We start from the raw sequence: 27337 nt of genomic DNA, 5'->3' as shown, positions 1-27337 counted from the left end.
AGAGGGGCAAAGAGGCGCAAAGGGGGGGCAAAGGGGGCCCGCGAGAACGAAAGACGCTCGACGCGCGGCGTACCGACTCTACCGAATCGCCAAGCTTCTTTGCTTCGTTCGTTCTTTCTTCGATTTTATTCCCTCCAAAGATGGATCAAATTTTGGTATCAACTTGCAACACCTTGCCTCTGAAAGACAAGGAAAACAACTTTGTCACGAACCATCGAACCATCGTATCGTCCGTCTTATTGAACGCGTCGCGTTATCTCGAAACGCGGTCCATCCGTCTGCTATTGTCCAACGTCGCCGTCCAACTCGACCAACCTCGCATCCAACGATTTCGTAGACAGTTTAGCGTCCAGAAGATCATCCCTGTTAGGTGCCGTGTAGATAAAACGTGTACGATCCGAGTTAGCGGGATGGCAAAGACGCAACCCCACTCCGAACTCTCGTGGATCCGCTCTGGTAGCTTCTCGAGGCAAGTATTCTACCTTCGGACCTTCGCGCCAGTGCCCCCCACCGGACGCTATCCAGCCAATCGGCCGCGAGGACGCCGGCGTGAAGCCTACGCGGCGGCGGGCAGGCCGATTCTCGCCGGCGCCCCAGCATTTTATACGGAAAAGACTCTTTAACGAAGCACAAGGTGCGCACGCACGACCAACTTCACGCGACACCACGCGCGCACCGCGTCACACGCACACGGGGAGGCGAGAGTGCGACGAAGACGAAGACGAAGACGACGACGACGACGACGACGACGACGACGACCACGACCACGACGACCACGACCACGACCACGACCACGACGACAACGACCACGACAACGACCACGACGACGACAACAACGACGACGACAACGACGACGACAACGACGGCGACAACGACGACGACCACCACGACCACCACGACAACGACGACCACGACCCACGACCACTACCACGACTTACACGAAGACGACCGGTGACAAGGTTTTCCATATCCTCTTCTTCCTTCATCCATCGTCCTTCTCCTTTCGACGTCGCATTTTTTATCGTCGGCGAGTCAAGCAAGAACAAAGAACAACGACACCGAGAGAAATAGAGAGAGAGAGAGAGAGAGGGGGGAGAGAGAGAGGAAGAGAAAGAGAGAAAGAGTAGGCGACGCAGAGAAAGAGAGAGAGAAAGAGAGAAAGAGAGAGGGGGGAGAGAGATCCGGAAAACGTGGAGATTCGAAACTCGCTGGAAACTCGCTAGAAACTCGCTGGAAACTCGCCGGGACCGTAAGGGCCAAGAGGACCACGACTGAGGGAGAGATGACAACGATCTGTTGGATCTGAATCGTCGCCCGATGCATGGCGAGGTGGTCACCGAGGAGGAAGGAGGACCGTCAAAGTACCGAGAGACCCGAGGAAAAACCACGCAAGATGAGTGACAACGTGCGCGGCATTGACAGCTGACAGCGCGCGAGGAATTCTCTTCGTCTCTCGTGTGCCGCTCTCTCGGTGTATACGCGGCTCCTTTTCTCGTCCTGCGTCTCCTCTTCGTCTTCGATTCCAGTGTCCCCGCGAGTGTTCCCTTCTTGCTCCATTCGCACAGGCTCACTCCCTTCGTTCCGCATCTTCTTCGTCATTCTCCTCCGCCCGTACTTCGCCGCCCCCACCAGTAAGCAACCGCGCCGCGAAGTGCCGAACGATGAACTCGGGCAACAGTGTGCCATATTTTGTGATCTTTTTACCTAGCTCCTACCACCGCGTTTTAACTGTGATCCACCTACTCTAGAGAACCGTGCACGAGAGGTAAGGAGACATACTCTACTTGTAACCGCCGCGCCGGCTACGTAGCCTAACCGAGACCGATGGATGGCGGGCGGGCGCGATGATCTGTTACGCGTCGGCCAACGCGCAGTCCTTCTATCTGTCATAACCACTCGTCGTTCGACTCTCGTTTACACTCGCATGCTGAAAACTCGAACAAAGCAAAGAAGAAATTCGAACCGTGCAGCAAACCTCGCAAACACGGTCTCGCCTGCCATCCACATGCGTCTCTGCTCAGTCGAGAGCCAACGAACGCCAGATTCCGCCAGATTCCGTCAGATTCCGTCAGATTCCGCCGGAACCGTCCTTCCGCGGAACCGCGTACGCGTACGCCGGTTTACGCATTCCAGAACGAGGACGACGCGCTCCTTCGAGCGCGAAACACCGCCAACTGGATCGACTCGAAGTCAACGTATCTCGCGGGAGAAAGATCCTTTCGTCGTCTCCCCCAACGGGAGAAACGCGTGCACTTCTCGCGGCTCGTTCCACGCTGCCGCTCTCTCGAAATCCAACGCAGCTCCCTTCTCGTTTCACCGATACAAACAAGGTATTCGTCGATCCAGTCGGAGATTCGACGACGGTCCGCCTTTTCCCGCTAGACCACGCGTTTCTGCTCGTGCTTCGTCTATTTTCTCTCGAATGCTATATACACCGCTATCGCTAAACCTATTTCACCGACTCTACGCGGACAAGTACGTAGATTTGGTTCGCTTATTCGTACTCGAATTGGCAGAAGAATCGATCGTTTCCCGAAACTCGATAGCATTTCCTTGCCGGGACGTGCCGGGATGTGCCGGGACGTTGTTGCGATACCAGCCGCGACCTACTCCAATCGAGCAACCGATCGGCCTCCTGTAGATCGCTCGACACTTGCCAGTCGCCGCCGAGAAACGTGTGCCCTGAACAGATTCGCGTACCTCTCTCCGGTGTACGTAGCACGCCGGGGCATTTTTCATCGAGCTCGCGAGCCACGATCGCGAGGAAAGCGATTCTAAGATGGAGAAACACGGCATTTGCATGCGGTAGAGAGAAAACAGGCTGCTCGCGCTGCTGGCGAGAGAGCAGATAAACGGAGAGAGATAACGCGCGTATGCAGATCGCGGCGAATCGTTCGAAGAAAATTCCTTTCGCCGGCAAAAAAGTCGACCCTTTGGTGACGCGAGCCGTGGGAAATTTCGTTAGCGAAACGCTGGGGGACCGCCGTTTCGTGTCGCGCCCCGTGCAACAGCCCCCCGCCCGGGTCTCCTCCTTCGTCGACCGTCGAATCTTGTCTTCTCTTCTCTTCTCTTCTCTTCTCTTCTCTTCGTCACGCGCTAACAAATTTCTCGCATGAAAAATCGATTCCACCGACCAACACCTTTTCCCCGACCGAGTTCGCGTCGTTTTTTTCTTCTCTCCTCTTTCCATTTTTTTCTTCCTTTTCGAGTTCAACGACTCAGTGACCACGAGGTGGGACACGGGTTTGAGAAATGTCAAGAAATGCAAGCACCGTCGCGGAGCGGGTCGCAGAGTAAGGGGGAGGCAGAGGAGACGAATGAAAAGGGAAAGAGACGGAAAGCTGCAGAGGCTCGGATAGATAGAAAAGGAGGAAAAGGAGAAAGAGAAAGAACCGAGGAGAGCCACCAGACGTGGCAACGGCGCAAATGCAGAATGCACGCTGACATAAAACATACATATATGCAGGATGCAACGAGCAGCATCCAGCCTTCTCTTCTAGGAGTACTGTAAACGCTGTTCGACGTACCGTCAGTCGACGCAACTTTATTCCGAAACGCTGCAAACTCCCTTCGAGCAGTCTGCCTTCCTCTCGATACGTTCCGCCGCGATCCACGTATATCGCTATAATCGACGTATATTCCAAGTACACAGGATGGCAACGTAACGCGCGCCTGGCCCGCCGCCGTTTCGCTGATGGATTTACAACACCGGGGACGAATGCCCGGTTATGGTTAATCGTAGGTCGCAGCTATCGTTCCTCTTTCTTTCTCTCTTTGACAAATCCTCGTTCTTCTCTGACCGTTCGACGACCGCCCAAACATTTTCAGCCATCCAACAATTAACCAGAGATTGGCCGTTTCGCGAGACGCGTTTCACGTCATCGATCGAATCATTTCCTACAGAGTCGTAACGCGTAATACGCGGTGGCGCGGTTTTTCTGTCTCGAGTTTATTTACACGCGGCTGTAACCACGTGTTACAGAATATACACCCCGTATACTGCGTAGCGCGAGAAACGAGGTCGTTGACACGCGAGTTTGCAGATTTTTCAACCGCTCGAAACATCCTACTCTACTTCGAGCGGCTCGATATTTTCGGCTTCGAACCCCTTTCTTTTATCTGCGGCCGTGACTGGCCTGAACGAGGGACGAAGAAAGGCAAGAGAGGGAACGAACGCATCGTGGCTGGTGAACCTGACCTCCGACAATACGCCGGCGTCGGCGGCATTCCGTCCAAGCCTCCGCGCGACTCAGCCTCTCTTTCTCTCCCGAGCCATCGCGTGTTCGTTATTAAAATAAATTAAACATCGCCAGAAAGATAGATAGAGAGATAGAGAGATGGGTAGATAGATAGTTAGATAGATAGAGAGAGAGAGAGAGAGAGAGAGAAAGATACTTTCGATACTCGCTTCGTTTTAAACGAGACCATTTGGTGAACGCGGTACATACGGACACGCGTTCGACGAAGAAAAGAAGAAGAAGAAGAAGAAAACAGAGGAAAAGAAAGGAGAGACGAACGAAATTTCACGAAAAATCGTGCCGGCCACGAAAACCGAAGGACATCTACTTCTTTATCCTTCGGTCGTGATTTGTACGCCGTTACGAGAATGCTTCAGGGTCGTCCCCAGTGTCGAGGATTCAGCAATCGGTCGGACACTCGGTCAAGGTTGCGCGATTATCGGCACGTTAATACCTTGCTGATCCACTGTGCAAACGTTCCAGCGATACCGAGAGCGTGCGCTTTTTATTGTTGACGGCTGAAACGTTCTCTCGTTTGCTCGCGTATCGCTCGCCGACGAATCGCGCGGAAACCTTTGCCAACTACTACAGATACGCGTAATAAACGCCGTATCGTATAGGATATATATACCGGGGGTACGGCAGAGAGTGCTCTTCCGAGCATATCCATCCGCGTACTTTATATTTATTTGCAGGAAATATTCTGCTGGTGCGGTAGCGTTAAAAACGCGAACGCAGGCTGTTCGTCCAACACGCGATACGCGGACCATGGGAAACGAAAAGGCAGCGAAACGGGCGAAAGAAATTATACTCCACTGACTCCGCCAGTAGAACTGACCACGGACAAACCCGTTCATATTGTCTTACCTTGCCGCAGCCGCGGCCGCGACCGCGACCGGCTACGTCGTGTCTGCTCGTCGCGTCGCGTCGCGTCGGCGTGCCGGTTGTTAGCATACGTACGATATGATAAAAAAAGTACTGTGACGCGGGCACAAGGTTACTGCCACAAGGCAGTGATACGCACCACCCCACCAAGGCTGACAACCGTTTCTCGCGATTCTTCTCTATTTACGCGAAAGAAAAGTTTGTCCGAGCGAAAAGTACAGCAAAGCGTAAGAACGACTAAACGAAACGGAACGAAACGAGACGAAACGAGACGAAACGAGACGATACATCGATTTCAAGGAAGCAACGGGGGAATGTACCGCTCGTATTTCCGACACGGACAAGAATTTCAGAATGTTGGAGAAACGTAGAAAACGGTGCGCGAGCCGCAATACGTAGCAATAGCCCGATCGAAAGCCGAACAATCGCGACACGAATGCGTCGTCCGATCGTCGTCAAAGTTTAAAATGTGAAATACGACGAAGAACAGTTGCAGCACGAAACAAGGTAAATCGCATGCAAATCTCCGTGCTTCGACTCAATTAATATCGCAGGCGCACTTACGGCAGCTTGTTCGGATCCGTAGTCCCCGAGATTGTGGTTCTGCAACAGGCTGTCGGAGTAGCGCGACCTAAAGAACGCAAAAAGAAGGGAACAGAGCAACGGGATGAAAGAAGAGAGGGGAGAAAGACAGAGAGGCAGCGCGTAATCCGACACGTTCTTACATGGATGCAGCTGGATCTTAAATTCAATACACGCGTGCTTTTTCCCGCGACGCGATGCGACGCGATGCGACGCGACGCGACGCGACGAGCGCCCCGTCGTTCCAGACTCTTTCTCGATCGACAATTAATCGGCGACGTAACGCTGATCGATCGCCAATCATCCGGCCCGATTAAGATAACTGCTCGGCCTAGAGAACGGTCGATCCGTGGAGTCAATGGGAACCGTTAGCCGAGAGAGGATCTTGCCCGGTCGGAGTCGTATGCAAAACTAGATGACGCGATGCGAGCGTGCAATAGCGTGCATCCTCGCTGCACGCCAGCGAGATCGTCCTCGCTTGTAATTCACAAGAATGCGGAAACGTTAACCGACAAGCTATACGTCTGCGATGTCCTCTCTCTGCGGTGTTAACGTTTTCAAAGGGAAGCAGCTACGACGAGATACGGAAGAAACGCGACCATCGGAGTCGGATGCATCGAATCAAGGATTGTAAACGGATTGTAAAGGTCTGCACGACGACGGGACGCGACGCGCCGGGTAATCGCGTGTCCCGCGCCGTCCAATCATCGCCGTGTCGATTGGCGTCTTCTCGCTGTTCTAATAAGCGCGTAAAATGTTAATCGCTGGATAACGAAACCGAGGATCGAGTCCTAACGGCGAAAATTTCGTATTCGCGGCGATCGCGAAACGGCAAAGTTTGAAACTCGAGCCCGAAACAGCGATCGATCGTTACACGCGCAGTATGTTTTCCAGGGATATTTCTAACACGCGTGCGTTCCGCCGCCGACGTCGTGTTAATTGAATATCACGGAACGAAATGATTAACGACGCATCCGGTAGATGCGAGAAAATTCTGACAAAAGAATCGTCGCAACCGATATCCATCCGCCCGATTACGTATTATTTCCTTCTTCTTTCGGCAGACGTCGGCAACGCGTTACTTTCGCGCTTTATAGCCGTTCCGACAACGTTCGTACAATGTTTCTGATAAAACAAAGTCTCTCTCCCACCCTCCCTCTCTCTCTCTCTCTCTCTCTCTCTCTCTCTTTCTCTCTCTCTCTCTCTCTGTCTCTGTACTAGAATCGGGTACGACAGAAACTGCCATGTAGAAATTTACATATCTTAGACGTTGGCCACGAGGAAAAGACACTTGTTGGAGAGATACTCTTGGTAGTTTCCAAGATTATCGAACGGCTTGCGGTTTTCTTGTCGGGCAGAAAGAACGCCGCGCCGACTCGTTTAATACCGTGTTCGATGCGTGTCTCCGAAAAACAAGAGGCCATAAATAAGGCGGCAGAATTTCCACGTGGATTTGCTAATAAACATACCACCCATCGAGATGCCCGGTATATTTGTATGCAAATCGATTGTAATGCGAGGAAAGGAAGGGGGCGGGGGCGAGGGCGGCGGTGGACGCAGGGGCTAGGGCAAGAGCGGGCAGAAGAGTGGCACGGAGTGTAAATGCACGCTGCCGACGTTCCTTGTACGCAACACGTACGTATATACATATTTATACGCGTGCAGAGTGTAAAGCACGAACGCGTGCACGTTAAATACGCAGGCGCGCGCGCGAGAGTACATTCGTGCACGCACCATGACTCAGAAACGAGTCCACGCGACAATGGAAGTAGCAGTGGATGATGATGGTGACGATGACGATGAAGGAGGAGAAGACGACGAGGAATAGGAGCGAGAATAACGAGACGAAGACGAAACAGCTGGCAGAAAGAAAGCGAAATCGCGACGAATACTTTGCGTTCCTGCGTTTTACGCGCTCCACGGCTGTATCAATTCGGCTGGTTCTACCGACGTGACGCCAAACGGTCTGGCGCAGCGACGCTTACCCGTCACCGCGAATCTCTGAAACTTTTACACCGTCGTTTAGCGGAGCAAGGGTAAGGGTAAGGGTACAACACACTCTTGACGTATACGCTTGAATCGGTGGGGAAATTCGGTGGGGAAATTCGGTGGGAAATTCGAAAGCCACGCGGCACCACGATTCACCTCTCGTCCCGCCGTTCATCGGAAAAAGCAAACGTTCTCCATGAGAGCGCAATCTGTCGATTGAAAAAATTGGGACGTGATTTTTTCAAGATAGTAAAGGCCAGGCCGGCGAACTATGATAAACAAATGAGACTTGGCAACGCGGCTCGCAACCACTGCAGCAGCCAAGGCCTGTCAGACTTTTCTCTCTCTTTGGTCCTCGGTTTTTCTCTTCTTCCGTCTTGTTCTCCCGAGCTAAACTCCGTCTTCGTCGTTATCCAACCATCTTTCTCCCGTTCTACGGTGTCTTTCTCTGCCGATGCCAGGATTTCCCTCTCCGCGCACCCGTTCTCGCCTTCTTGTTCATTGCCTCTCCCTCCCAGCCGGTTCGCTGCCACGAGAAAGAGGAGGCTACGCCACTGTGGTGGGGAAAAGGTGGAGGAGGAGAAAGAGGAAGAGGCACACAGAGACTCTTATTTGCTTCTTTCGTTATTCCTCTTATTTTGCTTGCCCGCCTTCAGCAACGGCACCTTCTTCTTTCGTTGCTCTGCTTCTTCTGCAGCGAACACAGCGCTCGCCAGAGTACCGTGCAACTAGGCTCCGCGGTTCTCTTCAGCCCTTCGCGGTCGCGCAGTCCCACATCGACGCGACGCAAATCGACGCAAATCGACGCAAATCGACGCGAATCGACGCGAACCGACGCGAACCGACGCTACGCCGCGCCACGCCGCGCCACGCCGCGTCGCGCCACGCCGCGCCATGCCGCGCTGCCGCTGGTTTATTTTTATTGCCATATTCTCTCCCCCTCGGCATGCAGCCTCCCGTCTGCCTCTACCCGTCTATCCGCTCTCTGCCCCTCTGGCCGCGCTTCTTCCTTTTTTTCCGCCTCCTCTTTCATTTTTCTTCGCCTCCCTCCCGCCTCCTGCTGGAGTTGTCTGTGGTCAGTACTTTCAAAGGCGGGATGGCGACGACGAGAACGCTGTCGCGCCTCGGCCTTCGCCAGATATTCCTTTTTTCCTCCATGCCTCCTTCTTTTCTTGCCCTCTTCTTTTCTCGCCTTCTTTTTTCGCCGCTTTATTTATTCACCGGATAATGCCGCTTGCGCGCGAGGTCGGCTAAATACGAAAATAATCGAGGCAGGTGTCTCGCTGACGCTCGTTCGCGCTCGTTCGCGCTCGTTCGCTCGCGATCCTAAAAATGCAAACAAGGATAAACAACCGAGAGACAACCGTTGTCATGGGGGGAAGAACGACAACGATTGTTCGCGAGCGAACGGTTCGCGGGTCAGGCCCACCTTGCGCTCTTTCGGCCGAATCGCAGCAGCCGAATTTAGGAAATCGCACGAGCCGCCGTGCAACGAGTTCCCCGATTAATCGCAATCGATATATCGATAAAAAGTGGACAAAGACGTCGAACCGTTGGAAAAATCGCCAGAGATAAGAGACAAAAAGGGAAACGAAAGTTGGCCGGTTTGATATTTTTTTAACTTTTGCCCTTTAATACCGAGGGGTCGACGCTGTCGGCCGACTTTGAATGCAGCATGTACACGTATCTCGATCGTTGCTGCGTTGCTCGATATCGGCCGATACACTTTCTCCATAGCCTTTAGCAATTTAGCGATGCTGCAACGCCGACTCGGCCCGCGCACGATTCGCGATCGTCGCCGCACTTCTTTGCATTTTCTACGTGCCTGCCCCGGCATCGCGGCGCGTCGTCGCAAAAATGTCTCTCGCGTGGAGACCGTGTGCGCCGATCAAATGTAGCGGCGCGCGATGTTATTTTCGAAGCCTGTGCGTTTCGTGCTTCTCCCTTTGCCCCGTGAAACTCGAACCCGTCCGCCAGAAAAGAGGTCTCGGAGGCGCGCGGCGGTTAATCCGATCGGAAAGTTTTCGTGGGGACGCGCGCGGAATCTATCGAGCACCGATGACAATCAGCCTCTATTTTTCCCTCGAATTCAGAGACGACGAGACGGCGAGGAGAGTCGAGAAACAGATAAAGGCGAGGAAATCGTCCGGTTCGATCTTCCGCTCCCGTTCCAGTCTCACCAACGATATGCGTGCGCCTGTGCGTGAATGTCTTATCATGACGTCATTGATAAAGCGGCCATGATGGATAGACAAAGTCTGCTCGCAAAGAGACCCCGCCCTATTTTTTCCTCCCTGCCTCTAGCCGGACACACTTTTAGCGCGCGCTTAACTATGGCACTAACGTCCGACGCGCTCCACGCCCAAAATAATTTGTACGAGCCACGAGGGAAAGATGGCGAGCGATCGCAACGAGCGGACCGGGGAATCGCCGGGGATCGAATCGCTGCGCCCAACTTTTTCCATCTTATTGACAGCTTATTTTCGTACGCTCTGCGTGTCACCCGCGTGTCACCGATTGCGTAAGCGAAACGGTCAGCGAACGCGATCGCGCCAGAGAACCAAGCGCGAGGGGCGGAAAGGAGGAAGCGATTCGTCGAATAAAGCGACGATATTTCATCGTTCCTCGCCAACCTTTTTCCTCCGTCTTGACTAAATTACGAACAAACCGTTGGAATCGTGCCAACATCAAAGTCCCCCGGTCTCGATAAAGAATGCTTATTATTATTGAATCAACGAGGCCTACCACCACCGGCCCTGGCCACGGCAATTCATCGAATCGCGAGCGTAACGTTTGCTCATCGCTGATGCAATTACTCCGGCGCTATCGATTTTCAGCGATAATTTTTTACTCTCTCCGTAACTGCTGCCGATTACCTGCGTGCCGTGCCTACGGTGGCGTATCGCGCATCGTATCGCGCGTCCGATTCGAGTGGCTGCGGCCTGGCCTGGACTCGCGGTGGCCCGAACGGGGGGAATCGTCGCGTGGTCCAAGATTATCGAAAGGACGGATCGAGTGGAAAAAACCGACGAGTGGAAGATGACCGGCTCGCTTCGGAATCGCCGATACTCGTACTTCCTGAACAGCGTAACACGCTCTTTCCGTCTCTCGTGCCCTACTATGCCACAGTGGCGTTTCTCTCTTTCTACTTGCCGGCAATGGCGAGGGTGGAGGAAGAGAAGCAGCAACGAACGTTGCGGCGGTGGCAATAGTACGAGCAGCACGATGAGGAGTAGTGGAGGAACACACAGGAGGAGAAGGAGAGAAAGGGGGACGGCGGAGGACGCGTATGACGAGAAGAAGTAGGGGAGCGAGCGAGGGAGGTTGTGAAAGAGAGATAGAACCGGGCACGATTGGCCCCTTCCGCCGTGTCAGCGGTGCCGATTGGCTCGTGTTCCCCGGAATCGTGTTATTTCAATCGATATCTCTTCGAGTAGCCGGCAATTTTTCGTCGCCGCGCGTTATCAGCGCCTTTCCACCTTTTTTCTTCCCCCGTTTAGCACACGCACAGCGCGAGAGACCAAGAAATCGCTCTGTCCCCCCCTTCGACCGGCTTAGTTTGCGAGAGACGCCACACGCTGGCGTACAGCGCTGCGTCCGCGCTATCCTACACACGGGCACGCCAGCTACCCCCGTGAATTTCCAGAAAAAAAAAAAAAAGAAAAAAAAGAAAAAATAGAAAGAGAGAGAGAGAGAGAGAGAGAGAGAAAGAAAAACCGACAAAGAAAAAAGCAAGAAGAACGAGAGAAAAAATAAAAAGGATATGGAAATTACGCGGCCGGCAGAGTGATTAGTTTCTTCAGTGTAACGCCGTAAGACGCGCTCTCGGTCATCCTTCGTCCGCCCGCAACGATCCCTCCTTCTTCTCTTTGCTCGATCTAGCCGCCGTGCCGGTTCTTCGCCGTTTCGTTTCGCTTAATTTCAAGGGGGGAGTTATCGTGGTAACACAGTGATACACGGCAGAAGCGTTGCCACGTGTATACGTGAAAACAGTGTGTGTTGGTTTTCTAATTCGCGAACTCGGAGAAGACGGGGCTCGATCGCCCTACGCAGCAAGTATCCAACGATCGTTCGGTCCGCGTTCGTCCCGATTCGACTTTGTCGTCGATCGCGACACGTATGGCCGCGTAAAAAGTGAGAAAAACGGGCGCCGCTCGACTAGGGTGAGCTGCGTGGCCGACGGAGGGGGTTTGAAAAAGACGCGTCTTTGTTGGAAAGTACGGCAGACTGAAAACGTAAGCACGTGAAAGTGGAACGATACCGTTCTCACACGGCAGGATACTAGTCGCGGTCGGACAAAAGAAGAATCACGCCCTCGCGCGTACATGTGCTTCGTCGCATTCTCTCTTCTCCTTGCACAGTGTCGCATTCTCACGCAACCGTTTCTCCGCGTTGCTTGCGCAAACATCGCAACGTGGCTGTTCGCCGTGCGGAAATATCGTTCGCTCGATACGGCCAACGATACCAACGACAATCGATTGGACAAAATCTTGGGAACGGAACGACAGGCTAGAAAAGAGGATCGCAACAACGAGACAGAACACGACCATGTAGATAGAAACACGTGTGGAAATCAAGCGTGTCGCCGATGCGACCTGCAACAAGGGTGGCCATCATGTCCATGTCAGAGTCTTTCGTATCACCGTGCGTGGAGGGCGGGAGGGACTCTTCAGGTCGCGTGCTCGAGATTCTTCCCTGAAGATGTATGGCACCAATGAAAGCCACGGGCCGAACCACGGGCCTTGGACACCGCCTCCTGCGCCCCAACCGCTCCCGCCGCAAGCCCAGCATCAAAACCATCCCCGACCTCACCCCCACAATCATCCGAGCCACCCGCCGTACGTACCGCCGCCGTATCAGCATCCTCATCACCACTTGCCGCACGAGGTAATTATTGACGATATTCCGGGCTGCTTCGACCGGCTATCTTCCCTGCAACTCCAACAATCTTTCGTAACTCGATGGGCGCCGACTATTCGTCCCCCTAGATGCGTTCAATCGCGTTTACTCGTTCGCCCGTGTTATACTCGTTTACGTATTCCGCGTACAAGTTGTTGGCACGTCGCGTATCCCAACGACCAACGATTCCGGCTATGCAATGAAATTCCATCGCTCGAAACGATACTCTTCTTGTTTCCCAGAAGCTTCTGCTTCTTCTTCTTCTTCATCTTCCGCCGTTCCGCCGTTCCGTCGTTCCGTTTTGTCGTTCTGTCGTTCTGTCGTTCTGCCGTTCTGCCCTTCTGCCCTTCTGCCGTTCTGCCCTTCTGCCCTTCTGCCGGCACACATCACATTTAAACCAACCAATTCTTTTTGGTTAAAACGCCTGGTCCATCGATCGCCGTCCGTCTCTTCCGCGGCATCTATCTAGACCGCGGGATTAGAAGCTGCCTCTTTGCCGATGGTAAACTCAGTTGTTGAACCGTTTAAGAATACAGACCGTAGTAGAGTAGAAAGTGACCGAGGTGAAGTATGTAAAGCCGTCTGTCGTTGCCCTCTTATTGGGCTAATCGAGCACCGTTTGATCGAGGATTAGAGATTGTTACTCTCTGGCTACACGGCAAGGCGTACGCGTGATTAATATCGTAAGGGAAACCTACAACGATGACTTTAACTGCCTATGGCACAAGTTCGTTTCCCACCACGAGCCTCGGTGTACAATCACGGGTATACAGTGTGCCTGCTGCCTGGTTTCCACCGAGACAAGTATGCACGATTATTATAACGTTGTCGGTGTAAGTTACCTACGTGCTATTTTGACACCAACTCGGGTTAACCGTCTGGTAACGCGCCTAAACGGGTTTCCCTTCGACTAGCGCTGGCTACTTCGTCGCTTTATTTTCACCAGGAAATTTAATTGGTCACCGGTGGTTCGCGTGCCTATCCCGATCAACACATCGCCGATTAGTTTCTCGATTATTGCGACGCGACGTCGCCCATGACGAAGCGTACTCGTCGGTGACGAGCTACTTTCCCGTGCTCTCTCTTTCCGCGGGATTATCGAGAAAACAATTTACCGCCACCTCTTCGTCCTGCCTTGTCTCGTCTTTTCGTCCGTCCCACGACGATTCTTGCGAAATCTTTCCAACGCGGTTCCGCGTATTCGGCGCCAAACGAATTCCCTTTTCTCTCTAACCACAAAGGCTACGCGTATCCAAGGCAAACGTACAATTTCCCCAAGGCCTTCCGCACACCTCTCACAATCACTTTGTCGCAAAAAAATCCCTCACAGAACACAGAAAAGCGTCGACCGAACCCCGACCATAACGTTCGTATATGTCCAGATTCGTAACTGTTACGAGCCCACGAACCACGTTCTTCTTTCTTTCATCGGACCTTCCAAAAACACGTACGTGTCTACCACAGCAGGCGGCGCCTCGACGCAAGAGGCCCGCTTCTCGCGAATCCCCTAATCACAGATCCTTAAAGATATTCGGAATCCAGGGATCCGAGCGGGGGAGGGGGAGGAGGACGAGGATCCGTGATCGGCAGGTTAGCCTGTAACCGGAAGCGCAGGCTACACGAGGTAGCGGATCATGGTGCCGCGATTCAGACAGATTAAATCCGATGATTACGGTGTGAGGAAGGAAGAGAGATAGAGATAGAGGGAGAGAGAGAGAGAGAGAAGGAGAGAAAGAGGCGGAGAAGGTCCACCTTTTCCTTTATATTACGGCGCTGTTCGCGGCCGCAGTTTAGACAGATAGGTGGGTCGGTAGGAGAATGAGTCAGGCAACGCTAGGTAGGTTAGATTGGACGTTGTCTCCGCGTAGACACACACGTATGTACGTAGAAGCGTGTGATCGTATGCACAGTGCACAGTGCACAGTGCACGGTGCACACACGGAGAGGCGGAAAGGTGCGCGCGAACGCGTATGCCACACGTACACGCAGGCACACATACCTTCGAGTTAATAGCACATGCGAAGTGCTAGATGGCCGGCGTGCGTGGGTGGACGGAACACGTTACGTTCGTATGTGTGCCATGGAGAAAAGGCATATGGTCAGCAGGTGAGACCTTTGCTTTGTGTTCCAAGTGTATAAAGTAGCCTACTTCCAGTGACCAATGTTATTCCGTCGTAATTTACTGCGCCAAGGGAGAGACAAAGGGTTACGTCGCCCAGATCCTCCGGATCCCTTTCGAAAAACGGGCCAACTTCTCCCACGCCTTGCCAAATCCACAGGCAACGTCCGATTCCCAACGATTCGCTTTCTCAGACGGAAACTCTTCTAGATTCGTTCTGGAAACGTTTCTAGATTCAGGCGACAAAGTATCCGTCAAAGCTGTTGGCTATTCGTTGCAACGTCCGACCGTATGATTATGGAAGATGCGTGTCCCGACAAACTGTCATTCGGGGAAAAATCTGACCAATCCATTTCTGTCGATTTCGCCGACTTTCGTGCCACGTTTGCTGGCTATTTATTACATTGAAACGCCTTCTTGCTTTCGTACAAAGTATTCTCGAAACAGCTCGATACAGCTCGATACAGCTCGACAGATGTAAGACGACGTTTTGTTGAAGTTATGCGATAACGCGGATAAACGATATTATTATCATTACTACGTTATTAACATATCTCAGTTTTATTTCATAGTTTTCGCACCGTGTAATCGTTGAACGATATAGCCAATTTTCTAATTGCACTTCCACGCAAGGGACGGGAAACGCGACTCTTATCGTGTCTTTATCGTCCGAGACCTCGATATTATACGAGCGTAATGCTAGATTTTTACGAGTGCATTTTCGACGTCACACGTTTCATCGGTCGGAGCATCGTGTCTGTTTGCCAGAACGTGCCGTCCGCATGTAACCACGGCCTCTGATACAAAGACGAAGAACGAAAGCAGAGGGTGAAATCGAGATGAGGAATGCCTTTTAGGAAATACAGTGGCTGTCGCTTGATATATTTTTCCATTATTAAGGACATTAAGCCGGCGGCCCGCAGCCAACCAACTCTTTCCGTTTTCTTCCTCCTCTTTTCGTTTCTACCAGCAAATCCGGCCGTTTCTTTCCCGCCTTCTTCTCTCTCTTTTCTGTTTTTTCTTTTCTCTCTCTCTCTCTCTCCCTCCCTTCCTCTCTCTCTCTCTCTCTCTCTCTCCCTCCCTTCCTCTCTCTCTCTCTCTCTCTCTCTCCCCACGGCGGCGACAACGATAAATCAGAAAAAAAGATTCAAAGCGTCGCTATGGCCTGGTCGGCGGAGCGCAATTTTCCGTCCGCCGGCAGATAAAAATGTGATTAATGAACGTGTGGTCTTCGAGTTTGAGAAAAACCAAGCAACCGTCGTAAAACGCCACCGCGCTTAATTAGCATTTACTGAAAAAAAAAAAAAAAAAAAAAAACAGAGACTAGGGAACAGAGACTAAACGTTTGCGACGGAATTAATATTCGTCCGATCGGATTCAGCGGCGATTTCTCAAAAATCTCGGCGGTCCACTTGAGACGGTCGTTAAAAATTCGTAACTCGACTTTTGCCACCGTCGAATCGTTCCTCGCCCTCTTGTCACAGCCCTTGACTACGGACTAATCGGCGGGAAAAATGTCTCCTCGCGTCGTAGTTTCTGCCCTCTCGGTTTCTTCGCGCGAGGGTGCGTCGGAAAAAAGATGACATTAAAAAATAATCAACGCGAAGGATACGTCCGGGGACGAACGGTTCGAGAAACACGAGCAATTTTATTCAAATCGGCAAGAAACACCGCTCGAATTGATCTGTCCCCGGGCGAAAGAAAGTATCCGGGAGAAGAAAAAGAAACGAGGAATAAGATCGAGCTGCAGTCTCTTGCTCTCTCACGGGGATTAAGAATCAGGGATGGCCAGTGTCGAAGGTCACCCGTCAAATATCCAACGTCGTGTCTACCCGGAAAGAAAGGGTTGAAAGTCGTAGAAACTTGAGAACCCTCGGTGACGATTTCAATTCTCTCTCCGCCTTCTTCTCTGTCTCTCTTTGTCGTGCTCGCACGGAGGGTCGCCTAAGATTCTTAAAACTTCTCGCGCGATTTTTCGATTTTAATTACAGTTTTAACATATTTTAATAAAATCCTTCGCACTCGGCCCCTTCCCCTCTCGTTTCTCTCCTGCTTTCGTCGCGTCCGCGCGAAAGAAACAGCAGTCGAACCACCCTTCGTCAATTTCGGCAACTTCTCCGCGGACGCTCTCGCAATCCGAAATCTCCCGACTTTTGCCACGAACTGTACGCTCGTTTTAACGTTAACCCTTTCGTTCGTTCACCTACACCCACACCGGCCACGGGAGCAACACCTGTTCCCTCAACGAAAACCCGAAATCAAGCGTTCCTCGTCGTGAGCGTTCCACCCGCTCGTACTCGGCCCTTCCAGCAGTTTTACGTTCCTCCTATTCGCGTCGAAGAACAGCAAAGTGCCGTGAGCCGAGTGGGCAACGTGCGCAACGTGCGCTCCGTGCCCTAACACGACGTACGACACACATATGTGTGCGACTGGAAATCGAAAAACATCGATCGGATGGTTGCTTTCGAAAACCACGGTGACGGTCGTCGACCCCTTTTCTCGCCAGCTGTTGTTACGCATTTCCTATTAATTTCGTGGAGAACAATCCATCTATATGTGTACATATATATACATATATATTTCATATATATTTTATGTATGTATCTGTGTGTATGTGTGTGTGTGTGTGTGTGTGCGTGTGTGTGTGTATATATATACATTTATATATACATTTACTTATTTGGATAATCTATGTTATATATATATAGACCATGTTAGATATTCCAGCCTGGCCCGGCTTTAACGATTCGCGAAAAATAAGAACCACGCTTATCTCTTTCCATTAACGAGTAGTAAGCGAGTGAATTAACGGGACACAATCAGCGACATTTCGAGTGAAATAACAAAAGTCAGGTTCGTGTGTCGTTAACGTAAAGAGACTCGACGAGCATTGGTCGAGGATCGAACACGTGTTAAGTGCACCATTTTGATAAAGTGTGTTCTGAAACGAGAAAATATCGATGACCGAATCGATTCTGTAATACGACGCGTCGCGATGCCGATATAGTTATCGGCGACATTGAACACGTTGCCGGCAGCGCCGGGGCTAAAACGCAGCCACTTTTGATTAACGAATCGCGTGAAATTTTAAGCACGGACTCCGAGGAAATAAACAGCGACCTGACAATTAGCATCGATCAAGGAGTCGAATCGCGAACAGGCAACCGCGAGTTCCTCGATGAATTATCGAAAATGTAAACGTTAACGCGATATGTACACGTAATCTATAACACGACGCTCGCAGCAGTTCCTGCCTCTCTTCCATCTATAATTGCATAAGAAAATCATGAAGTGGATCGCTCGAACCGTCTACGTACAACGAAACAGGGGAGGCTATACGTTTACCTGCGTTCTCTTCCTTTCCCTGCGCAAAATACTATTCGCAGAGAGAAAAAGATGATGCACGCTACGGTATGGACCTTCTCGTCTATACGTTTTCTATTTCTATCGAGAAACAGACATCGACGCGTACTTGTACTAACTCTCTGCTTGTACGTACGTGCTGAACGTAATCTTCGCGATGTTGAAAACGGCAACCTTCCAGCCGCATACGTGAATTCATTTGATGCCTCAACGATCGTAGCTACTCCGTTCTGACAATTGGCGCAAAATCTAGAGATATCCGTGTTGTTCGAGCGCATCGGCGTTTGAAAATTTACGAGGCAATCGAATAGGGGAATTGAATCGGTTCCCTTCTGGCACCGGTGAAAAAATGAAACGGAGGATAAACGCGTGAGCCGAACCTCTCAGAGTCCAGGAGGCGATGGCGGTCGGCGGGAGTACAGCGGTCACAACTTCCGTCGACTGGCCATCCTCCGTCTTTCGACCAAAAGTGCAGCGTACCAACTAACTGTGGCAGTTCTTCTCGCAGATCTTCATGCACAAGAGCGCGATGCAGATGCACGCGAGGGAGCTCGGCGCGGCGGGTGCACTGACGGGGAGAGCTGGCGGCGGCGTGGCGGGCGGACTGGCAGGCCTGGGTCCGATCGGCGTCGGGCCGGGCGGCATGATCGCCGGCAACGAGGTAAAGCCACACCAGTGCCAGCAATGCCTCAAGTCATTCTCCAGCAACCACCAGCTCGTACAGCACATCAGGGTCCATACTGGCGAGAAACCGTACAAATGCAGCTATTGCGACCGCAGGTTCAAGCAGCTCAGTCATGTACAGCAACATACCCGCCTGCATACGGGTGAGTATCTGTTCTACCCTCCACCGATGACCTCGTCGAAATCCTACCGGATCGACTACGATTCCGATTTACAGGCACGGCAACATTTTCATAATCTTTTATTCGCAAATTAGTCACGATCGATCGCCCTTCGACTTTCCTCCTTCTTTCCTCTCCCCGTTTCTTTCCCTTCTTTCTTTCTTTCTTTCTTTCTTTCTTTCTTTCTTTCTTCCTTTCTTCCTTTTTTCTCTCCTCTTTTCTCTTCCCTTTTTCTTTTTTTCTCTCCCTTTTCCTCCATGACCATACACACACGTATATCGAGCACGTGCATCGAAAACGAATCGATTCCAACGAAATCGTTCCTCTTTCGCTTGTTCGAATAATCCTCTCGCCACTTGTTCTCCTAGTAAGAACGAAATATGCAATTCGTCCGTCTTCGATGATCGCGGCAAAATCAACGACTCGCCGAGCTTAATGCATGCATTCAGTATCCCCGGGACTGATAGTAAATTCTATGAATACCGCATTGCATCGCGGCCAGTCGATAATCAATAAATTAATATACTATTATAATCTGTTGGAGCGATCGTGCGTTCCGATTGTGGCTAATTTTAATGCATGCTGCGAGATTGCTCAATGCGCCTCGTGCTGCACCAGAACCGTGGTTTCCAAGACACCGTTGACTGAACACGTTGTCGTTCGGTATGCATACAAGTTGCGTATTGCAGATAAGTTCAATTTACGCGGGGCCGAACGATCGAATTTATCGAGCGGCTGCTCGACTAAGAATAGCAGTGACGGAAAGACGTAGAACGGACGAGGGACCGGTAATAATGAGAAAATTCGACGGCAAAGCCAGCCAATGGGTCGCGCCCGGGTAGAAAGAATTTCATTAAGGGATGAGCGTAGTCAATCGGAAGGTATTAGCCTGGAGAAGCGAACCGGTCAGCACCGCGTATGACTGAACCCTTGGAAAAGTCTCGTTCATCTCGTCCAAGATCTGCTCTTTCGAATGAAAAGAAAGAAAAAAAAGAAAAAAAAGGAAAAAAGACGAAACCTCGTCGGTATGCCAGCTATTTAATCGAAACGTCCAAGAGCTCTCGCTGCGCTGCTCGCGAGAGGATAACAGATCGAGTCTTAACAAAACATTCCTTCGAAATCATTACCGGGAAGAGGTAATTTCCTCGAAGGCTGGTCGAACGAACCTTGACACGAAAAAATCTCCTTCGTTGGTTCCTTGCTTCTCAAGTTCTGAGTTTGTTTAACCGTGTTTAACGAGGGAAGAAAAAATAAGAATGGGGGGGGGGGGGAAAGCTGACATTGATTTCAGCGCGCTAGTTTCACCCCCTCGTCCTTTTCGACCACTACCAACGAGCAACTAACTACTACTCGGCAACCCCTTACATTAATAATCACCCTTTCCGCGTACCGAGGTACCCACCACTCTACGGCTGCTACGGCTGCTACGGCTGGTACTTGAGCTAACGTCGGTGTACGCGCATCTATCGCATGCACCGCTCTGGGTTTCCGTGTCTTTATCGATGAAACGTTTTAAAATAAGCGTGTAAGGGCGCCCTCCCCTTCTCCGCTTCGAGACATCGAGACCGAAAAATCGGCGACCAATCGCCGTAACGTCACGAACGAGAGCCGCTCGTTTATCCGGTCTATCGACGAGGATCCTAGATCGAGCGGCGAGGCATCCGACGAACGTTTTCAACCCCTTCTCCGCCCCCCTCCACTCACACTCCGACCGAGAAAATTCCTCATTTTCGATCGATCTCTTTCGCCGTGCCGCGCCGCGCCGCGCCGCGCCGCTCCGCTCCGTCATACCAATTTCTCGCGATCGAAAAATCGGCGTGCTCGCCGCTCTGAAATTCCTTCCGAATTCCCCCTTCGAAACCTATCGTTGTTTTCCCAAACGATACACCGCTTCCGCACAGCATTTGCATACCATATTGATTTCTCGTTTCGCTGCGAGATCTCGCTGCCTCACCGCGATTGGCCGGTCAAAGTCAAAAAACGGCGGGAATTTAGTGCCGCACCGTCGCGTTCACGCGCCACCCCCAGCAGCCGCCCCTCGAGCGCACCCGCGATCTCCCCCTTCCCACCCTCCCGCCGCCCTCCTAGCGCGCGCATTACAACAATTTCCCTCGACAGCCGAATATATATTCGCGCGCCTATAAAATTTGCAACGTATATGCATATAATTCATTAGCCGAAATTCGACAGAGTTTGCGCGGGCAGCGGGCAGCGGGCAACGGGCAACGGGCAATAGACAAAACGGGAAACAGCGGGGTGAGGAAGGGGAAGGGAAGAAGGTAGGCGAGAGTATGGGGGTGGGAAACGGTGGCGAGAGCGGCAGAAACGAAGGATGGCGAATATAATATCGGTGAGTGTCCACGATATCGATAGCTGGTCAATAGCTGCAGCCTAGACAAATACCTGCCGAGGGTGTAGAGTCCATCCTCCCCTCTCTCTCTCTCGGCGGGCTTACGAGGGTGACTGGGCGCGTAGCCAATAGAAGGTCTGTTTGCCCCACTCGGGACGCCGCACGCGAAAAAGCGCGGGAATTTTTCGATCGCCCGATCGCTCAATAATGGAACCGAAGTTACGCGCCGCCACCGTCGCACGCGTACACCACCGCCAACCAACCCAAACACACACGCTCCATCGCGTTATATTGTCGTACGCGTAAACGTTCGTGTACGCCCGCCCGCCCGCCTGCCCGCACTCACTCGCTCACTTACGCACGCACTCACTCACGCACGCACGCACACACTAGAATGTAGTAGCCCAATAAATAGCCGTACGCATTTGCGAGCGTGTTGGCGGATAGACGACAGAGTTCGTACGCAACGAGCCAGAGGCTACCAAAGATTATCCCTTCGACAACGAGGAAAACTCAATTTTCATGGGGCGAAATCTAATGATCGGTCACCCTACGCGCGTGGAATTAATCGGTTTTCCCGAACGCTACGAGCGGTCGCGTTAGCTTCTAGAACACCGACGATACCGGCCAGTTGGTCGCGTCAGGATTTCTCATTCTCCTTTCCTCCCTCTTCTTCCGTCTCCGCTTCGCGTTCTCCTTGTTTCCTTTTTCTTTCCCCTTTTTCTTTCTGTCTTTTCTCTTGCTACAACGAGAGACGTGTAACCATCGATGTTAGAGTTGTCGCGGGTTGATACGAGAAACGAGCGCGATTCGCATTAAAATTCGATAGGGCAGCGACGGTGTTCCCGTTATGAGGAGAACGTTGCCAGTTGCTTAACACCGATACAAATGGCAAAGAACTACGGGATTCGAGTTTACCCCTTTCGACGATGTTTAAAAAAAGGAGCACGTCCCCGCGGCGAAATTGACCGGACAATTTTAAAGCCCACTTAAGACCGCGAAAAATTGCCGCATCGTCGGTGCATGAATAAAAATTAAGTCCGCTTTAGACATGCTTTCGGAACGAGCTCGCGTATCCGTATTTACGAGGTGACGACGAGAAAGAGGCGAGAGAAAGGGACGAGAGAAAAGGACACGAGAGAAAGAGAGGAGAGAAAATTCGGAGTTACGCAGAGGCAGTTAGGCTTTTCATTTTTCTATCATCGTAGCCAGTTCCGTTTTGCGATGTCGGTGGTGGTGACCTTTTCACAGGGCCGAGAAACTTCTCCGCACCGCGAACCACCGTCCCCCCTCCTCCCTGTCTCCTGCTTCTTTGACCGGACTACTCGTTCACCTTTTTCCTTTCCTCTTCTACTTTTAATTCGCTAATTTCACCCAGTTAAGAATTTATGCGACGGAACGTCTCGCCAGACGTCTCGAGAAAAATCAAAGCGGCACGGTGCGGTGGAAAGAACGCGGCGCCGGCCCTTTATCACAAATGACGCGGAATGAAAGATTAAACAAAAGCAACAACGTTTTACGCGTCTGCGAAAAACTGGATGGTACGGGTGAAACGTAAAACCCTGGAACGCCAACGTCTCGTTCAATACGGCACAATTATTTCTCCTTGGCGGCTTGCGCCAAAATAATCTTTGCTTCGATAAACGTTCCTCTCCAGTTACCTTCCATTTTGTTACGGAAAGGCGGATTTCGGTGGTTCGATACCTTACTTAAAATTCATTCGCGCAATACCAGTTAATCAACTTGTCGACCGTGCCCGTATCGTAAATATTTTAACGAGCGATATTAATCCTAATATTGGCAAATATGTGCGCCGCCATCGTAAACTACCGGTATACGAAAGTTGTGCGGTCCGATCTCGACGATGGAAAGGAAATTCGAAAGGAAATTCGAAAGAAAATTCGAAAAGAAATTCGAAAGGAAACGTCGCGAATAAAGAGAAGAGCGCGATGCTCTCGACCGAGCTGGCTGGTCACCGTGCACCGACTCGACGTCAAACGTCATTTAGCGTTTCGACGATATGACAATGCGTTACGGCAAGACGTTACGAGGGAAACGTAGGCCCGAAATGTAGGGCCGCTTGGCCCTCGCCATCTATCGCGAAGCTTGCAACGCACGCTCTGCCTCTCGCTGGATCACGACCAATTAGCTAAATTCACCGGTGAAAAACGAGTACAAGAAGTTTTCCTCGGGAACGAGCAACTCGTGTTCACATACGGTAAAACGATCTCGCGTATACGACGGCAGGAATCGAGGATAGACGAGAAGAAGTAACGGTCAGAAAGTTCTATTTAGCCGATAGCGTAGAGAAAGGCAATTAAACCGTTAAAAGGTAAAAGGTAAAAGGTAAGAGGTAAGGATAATTAAAAGTTGAAGATACCGTATGGCCTGCCAGAAAATTAACGTAGTCATGCCGCATATGCATAGGCCGTCGAGCCATACATAGGCCAATGAGTCTATTCTAATTTTCTAGGGACCCTTCCGCGGCGATGCATTTTTTCCATGAGGGTTAATTTGAATAGGGACGGTCTGCCTTTGCACGGGGGGATGGTTCGTACGGTACGCCTACGCTTTTCTTTCCTCTTCGACCTACTCTCGCTTACTCTCGCCTACTCTCGCCTACTCTCGCCTACTCTCGCCTACTCTCGCCGACCGTTCTTCTCTTTTCTTCCCTTTTCTTTTCTTTTCTTTTCTTCTCTTTTCTTTTCTTCTCTTCTCTTCTCTTCTCTTCTCTTCTCTTCTCTTCTCTTCTCTTCTCTTTTCTTTCCTTTCGCCTGCCTTCTCCCTTTATCCGCCGAAATCCTGGTCAATGCTGCCTAATCGTCGACACTTTTTGTACCAGAAACCGTGTTCCGTTTCTCTCGATTCGCCGTTTTGCATTCGTTGGTTACCGAAAGCGTGGTATAGCTGCTGCCGCAACTATATAGCTGCTGAGCATGCATTCGGCAACACGCGAAAATGCCACGTCATTTTTTTAAGGTCACCTTTCAACGATCGCGCGCGCTATTGTCATTGTGTACCGTTTGTGATCCGAGATAAGTAATCTCGCTTTACGCGATGTTTGCTCGAAAGCACGTTGATAGATTCGTACAAGGAACGACTGTCTATTTCGAACGACTTTTTCAAATACGTTCATCTAGCCGTAACTCGAACAATCCCTCGAAACTTGCTCCACAGCCGTCGTCGTAGGCTGGATCGAAGAAAACCAACGATCAAAAAATGAAATTATCGTAGATAAGAGTTAACGTAGTAATTGAACTTTATTAAACGCGAGATTAATGCGTGGTGTAAATTTCATAATCGTAGAAGAGCGGAATCTTACTCGACGAGGAAAGAAACGTGGAAAGGAACGAGGAAAGGGACGAGGAAAGAAAGGAGGAACGGGACGCGAAAAAGGTCGATTCAATTATCTGAAAATAGTCGGACAAAATATTCGCGTATGCGAGTTTTCAGCGAATATTCTTTCCGCAATATTCATAGAGCTGTTAGTTTTTCAAAAGCGTGCAAATCCGCGCTACGTTCTCAGATTGTTGCCATGAGAGTGATTTTTTCTACGAGTTATCTTATCGCTTGTTACTGATATAGAATAGAATCCGAGATGCACTCGCAAGTAATAACTGTTCTTCCAGCTGTAAAAAGCAAAATCGACGCCAACTTTTCGCTTCTGGCTGAAAACATCGCCGACGCCGGAATCTCTGGCCGAAAAACGAACGATTCTTAATTAAGCCGTTGGTCGGCTTCAAACGAATGCCGATTATTATTTCAAGGCGAGCTAGCGCGTCCTTTCGGAGGGTGAACGCTGAATCATTTTAAAATTCTTAAAGAGACGCGACTCTTTAGGCCTTTAAGACGGACGAGACGTTCACCCTTTCGCATTACTGACTTACTTTTCCGACCCTTTGGGAACCACGGCCACCGATATATACGTACGTCGCTGCTAGCTGTGTTCGCCGCACTCGACAAAATATCAGAGGGAACGGATCGGGGAGGAAAATTCGCGCGAGATCCGTGAGCAAATTTTTAGCAGGAAAAAGTATTCCACCGGTAAAGACGAGATACACGCGCGATACGTGTGAGCGTAGCACCAGAAGCCTGTAATCTCGCTTCATACCAGTTCTCTATCTAATGTATACTCGCATGTAGTAAACGGTCTACAAAATCTAGATTGACTTTCTAAGCTGGCACGAAAGCGACTTTTTCCACAAAATCGGGTACGATCTTCAACGAGGACTGCACGATCACGCTTCAACCGTAGAACCGGTCTCTCTAGGTTAAGGATACTTGGCGCTGCTCCTTTGCCACGAGTACAGTAATTTCGCGCAAACAAATTCCATCCACTTGTTTGTTAAATCGCCGTTCTTTCTCTCCTGCAAAGGTACTCGTGTCCGCGTACGCGTACGTATCGATCCTTAAACCAAGATGGCAGGATAACTCGTTTTTTTCTTTTCTCTTTTTTCTTTTTTCGCACAAAGCATTTGCGATACGCGGCGATCCAAGACAGATAACATAGGCCGCGGCTCTGATAAGTAAAGCCCCGATCGAATCCAAGCTTCTGTGTGGCTGCATTCTTGCGCGATATCGCTTACGCGCAAGAATAAAATAGTAGAAAAGGTTCTAAAACCTGTTTGTAAAAACACGACTACCACCGCCAGATTCTCCGTAAACCGCTTGCTAATTGCGGTTGCAATAAAAATTCTTACAAGGCTGTTGATCCTAGCCCAATACTTTCTATCGTACGATACACGCTTCATTTTTTTTCTCCTTCTCCTCGCATTTCTCCGCCAGACGGCCCACAACGGACAGAAGATTTACACGGACCATTTATATCGGAGAGTCGCGTCGGGCCGGCGGGTCAAGAATATTGAGCACGGCCGGCCGTAAAATAAGATATAGATTTCCATCTAGTAAACTTTCTACACGGCATGTGTGGGAGGCAACGCAGGACGCCATACGGCATACGAGAACAGTCTTACGTTAGAAACTTTGGGCGCAGCCTTGTGTGCACTGGTCGAGTTATAGGTACGCTTCGCACACCTTCGCACACCTTCGCGCACCTTCGCGCACACCTTTGCACACCTTTGCACACCTTTGCACACCTTTGCACACCTTCGTATACCTTCGTATACCTTCGTATACGTCGCGCCGAGCTCAACAGGCTTAAAGACGTGTGGGCACTTAAAACCGGCACGATCTCAACTTTGCTCCTGATGTGGGACGATCTTACCTTCTCTAAACTCAAGAGTCGCGAACGCGAACGCGATCGTAAATGATTTCAAGTTTGCTGCCGATACGGGATCCCGACCGTCTATCTTTTCTAAACTTGACATTCCACAAAGAACGAACAAACGAATAACAAGGACGACATGGTTTCATAAGGGTGCGCGATACGATTAAAACGCCAAGAATAAGAATACGGGAATAGGGGAAACGCGCACCACTTCCACCCTTTGCCATCGTTTGCAACCCTTTGTGCTTGAAACTGGACCGTGCGAAAGGAAAGCCAGGATCGGGCTTTCTTTCAACAAGCCAGAAAGTCGACAAGCCAGAAAACGAACCCGTCGTTGAAAATCTTCGGGCTGTCAATAGCAGATTGTGCGTCTCATTCCTTTTCCACCCTAATAGGCTGGCCATTATACACCTACTGACCTCGTTCGAATCGTCGACGAGTTTCGCGTGTTTTTAACAGGATCTTGTTACGTTACGACCGATTAAATCTCCGTCTTCCTCTCTCATCGTACTTTCCTTCTTCTTCGAGGTATCATAATTTTCTAGAACACGGAACGACAGCAACGAACATGGCTATATAACTGTAAGTCGAAGGAAGACGAAAGGTGGTAGGGCTTTCGAGACCTCTCTCGAGCAAATGGCTCGCGATGAAAAATCGTAAAGACACGAGAGCCATCGGGACTTAGCTCCGCCGGCCACTCGACAGGCCGAACGTTCGTTCTGAGACATTAATTTTTACCCCTTTTTACCCCCATCTGCCTAATGACCCGAAAAGTCTGCTGCTGCTGCTGCTGCTGCTGCTGCCGCCGCTATCGCTACCGCTGCTGCTTCTAGTACAACG

The 27337-nt window shown here is 50.9% G+C and overlaps 1 protein-coding gene across 16 annotated transcripts in view; it reads left to right on the top strand.

Moving 5' to 3' along the window:
* The window catches only part of LOC122575120 (zinc finger protein 853-like), a 75066-nt gene that overhangs the window by 11546 nt on the left and 36183 nt on the right, over nucleotides 1-27337 (top strand). For 13 of the 16 annotated variants that reach the window (XM_043743655.1, XM_043743656.1, XM_043743654.1 and 10 more), the window contains one exon: nucleotides 18572-18902. In XM_043743655.1, the coding sequence (XP_043599590.1) occupies nucleotides 18572-18902 (331 nt within the window). The remainder of the gene's footprint in view (nucleotides 1-18571; nucleotides 18903-27337) is intronic. The other 3 variants (XM_043743657.1, XM_043743652.1, XM_043743644.1) reach the window with 1 other exon arrangement.

This window comes from Bombus pyrosoma, linkage group LG14, assembly GCF_014825855.1.
Source record: "Bombus pyrosoma isolate SC7728 linkage group LG14, ASM1482585v1, whole genome shotgun sequence".
Taxonomy (NCBI): domain Eukaryota; kingdom Metazoa; phylum Arthropoda; class Insecta; order Hymenoptera; family Apidae; genus Bombus; species Bombus pyrosoma.
The sequence above is the reverse complement of the archived record's forward strand: the minus strand, read 5'-3'. Positions and strand labels throughout refer to the sequence as shown.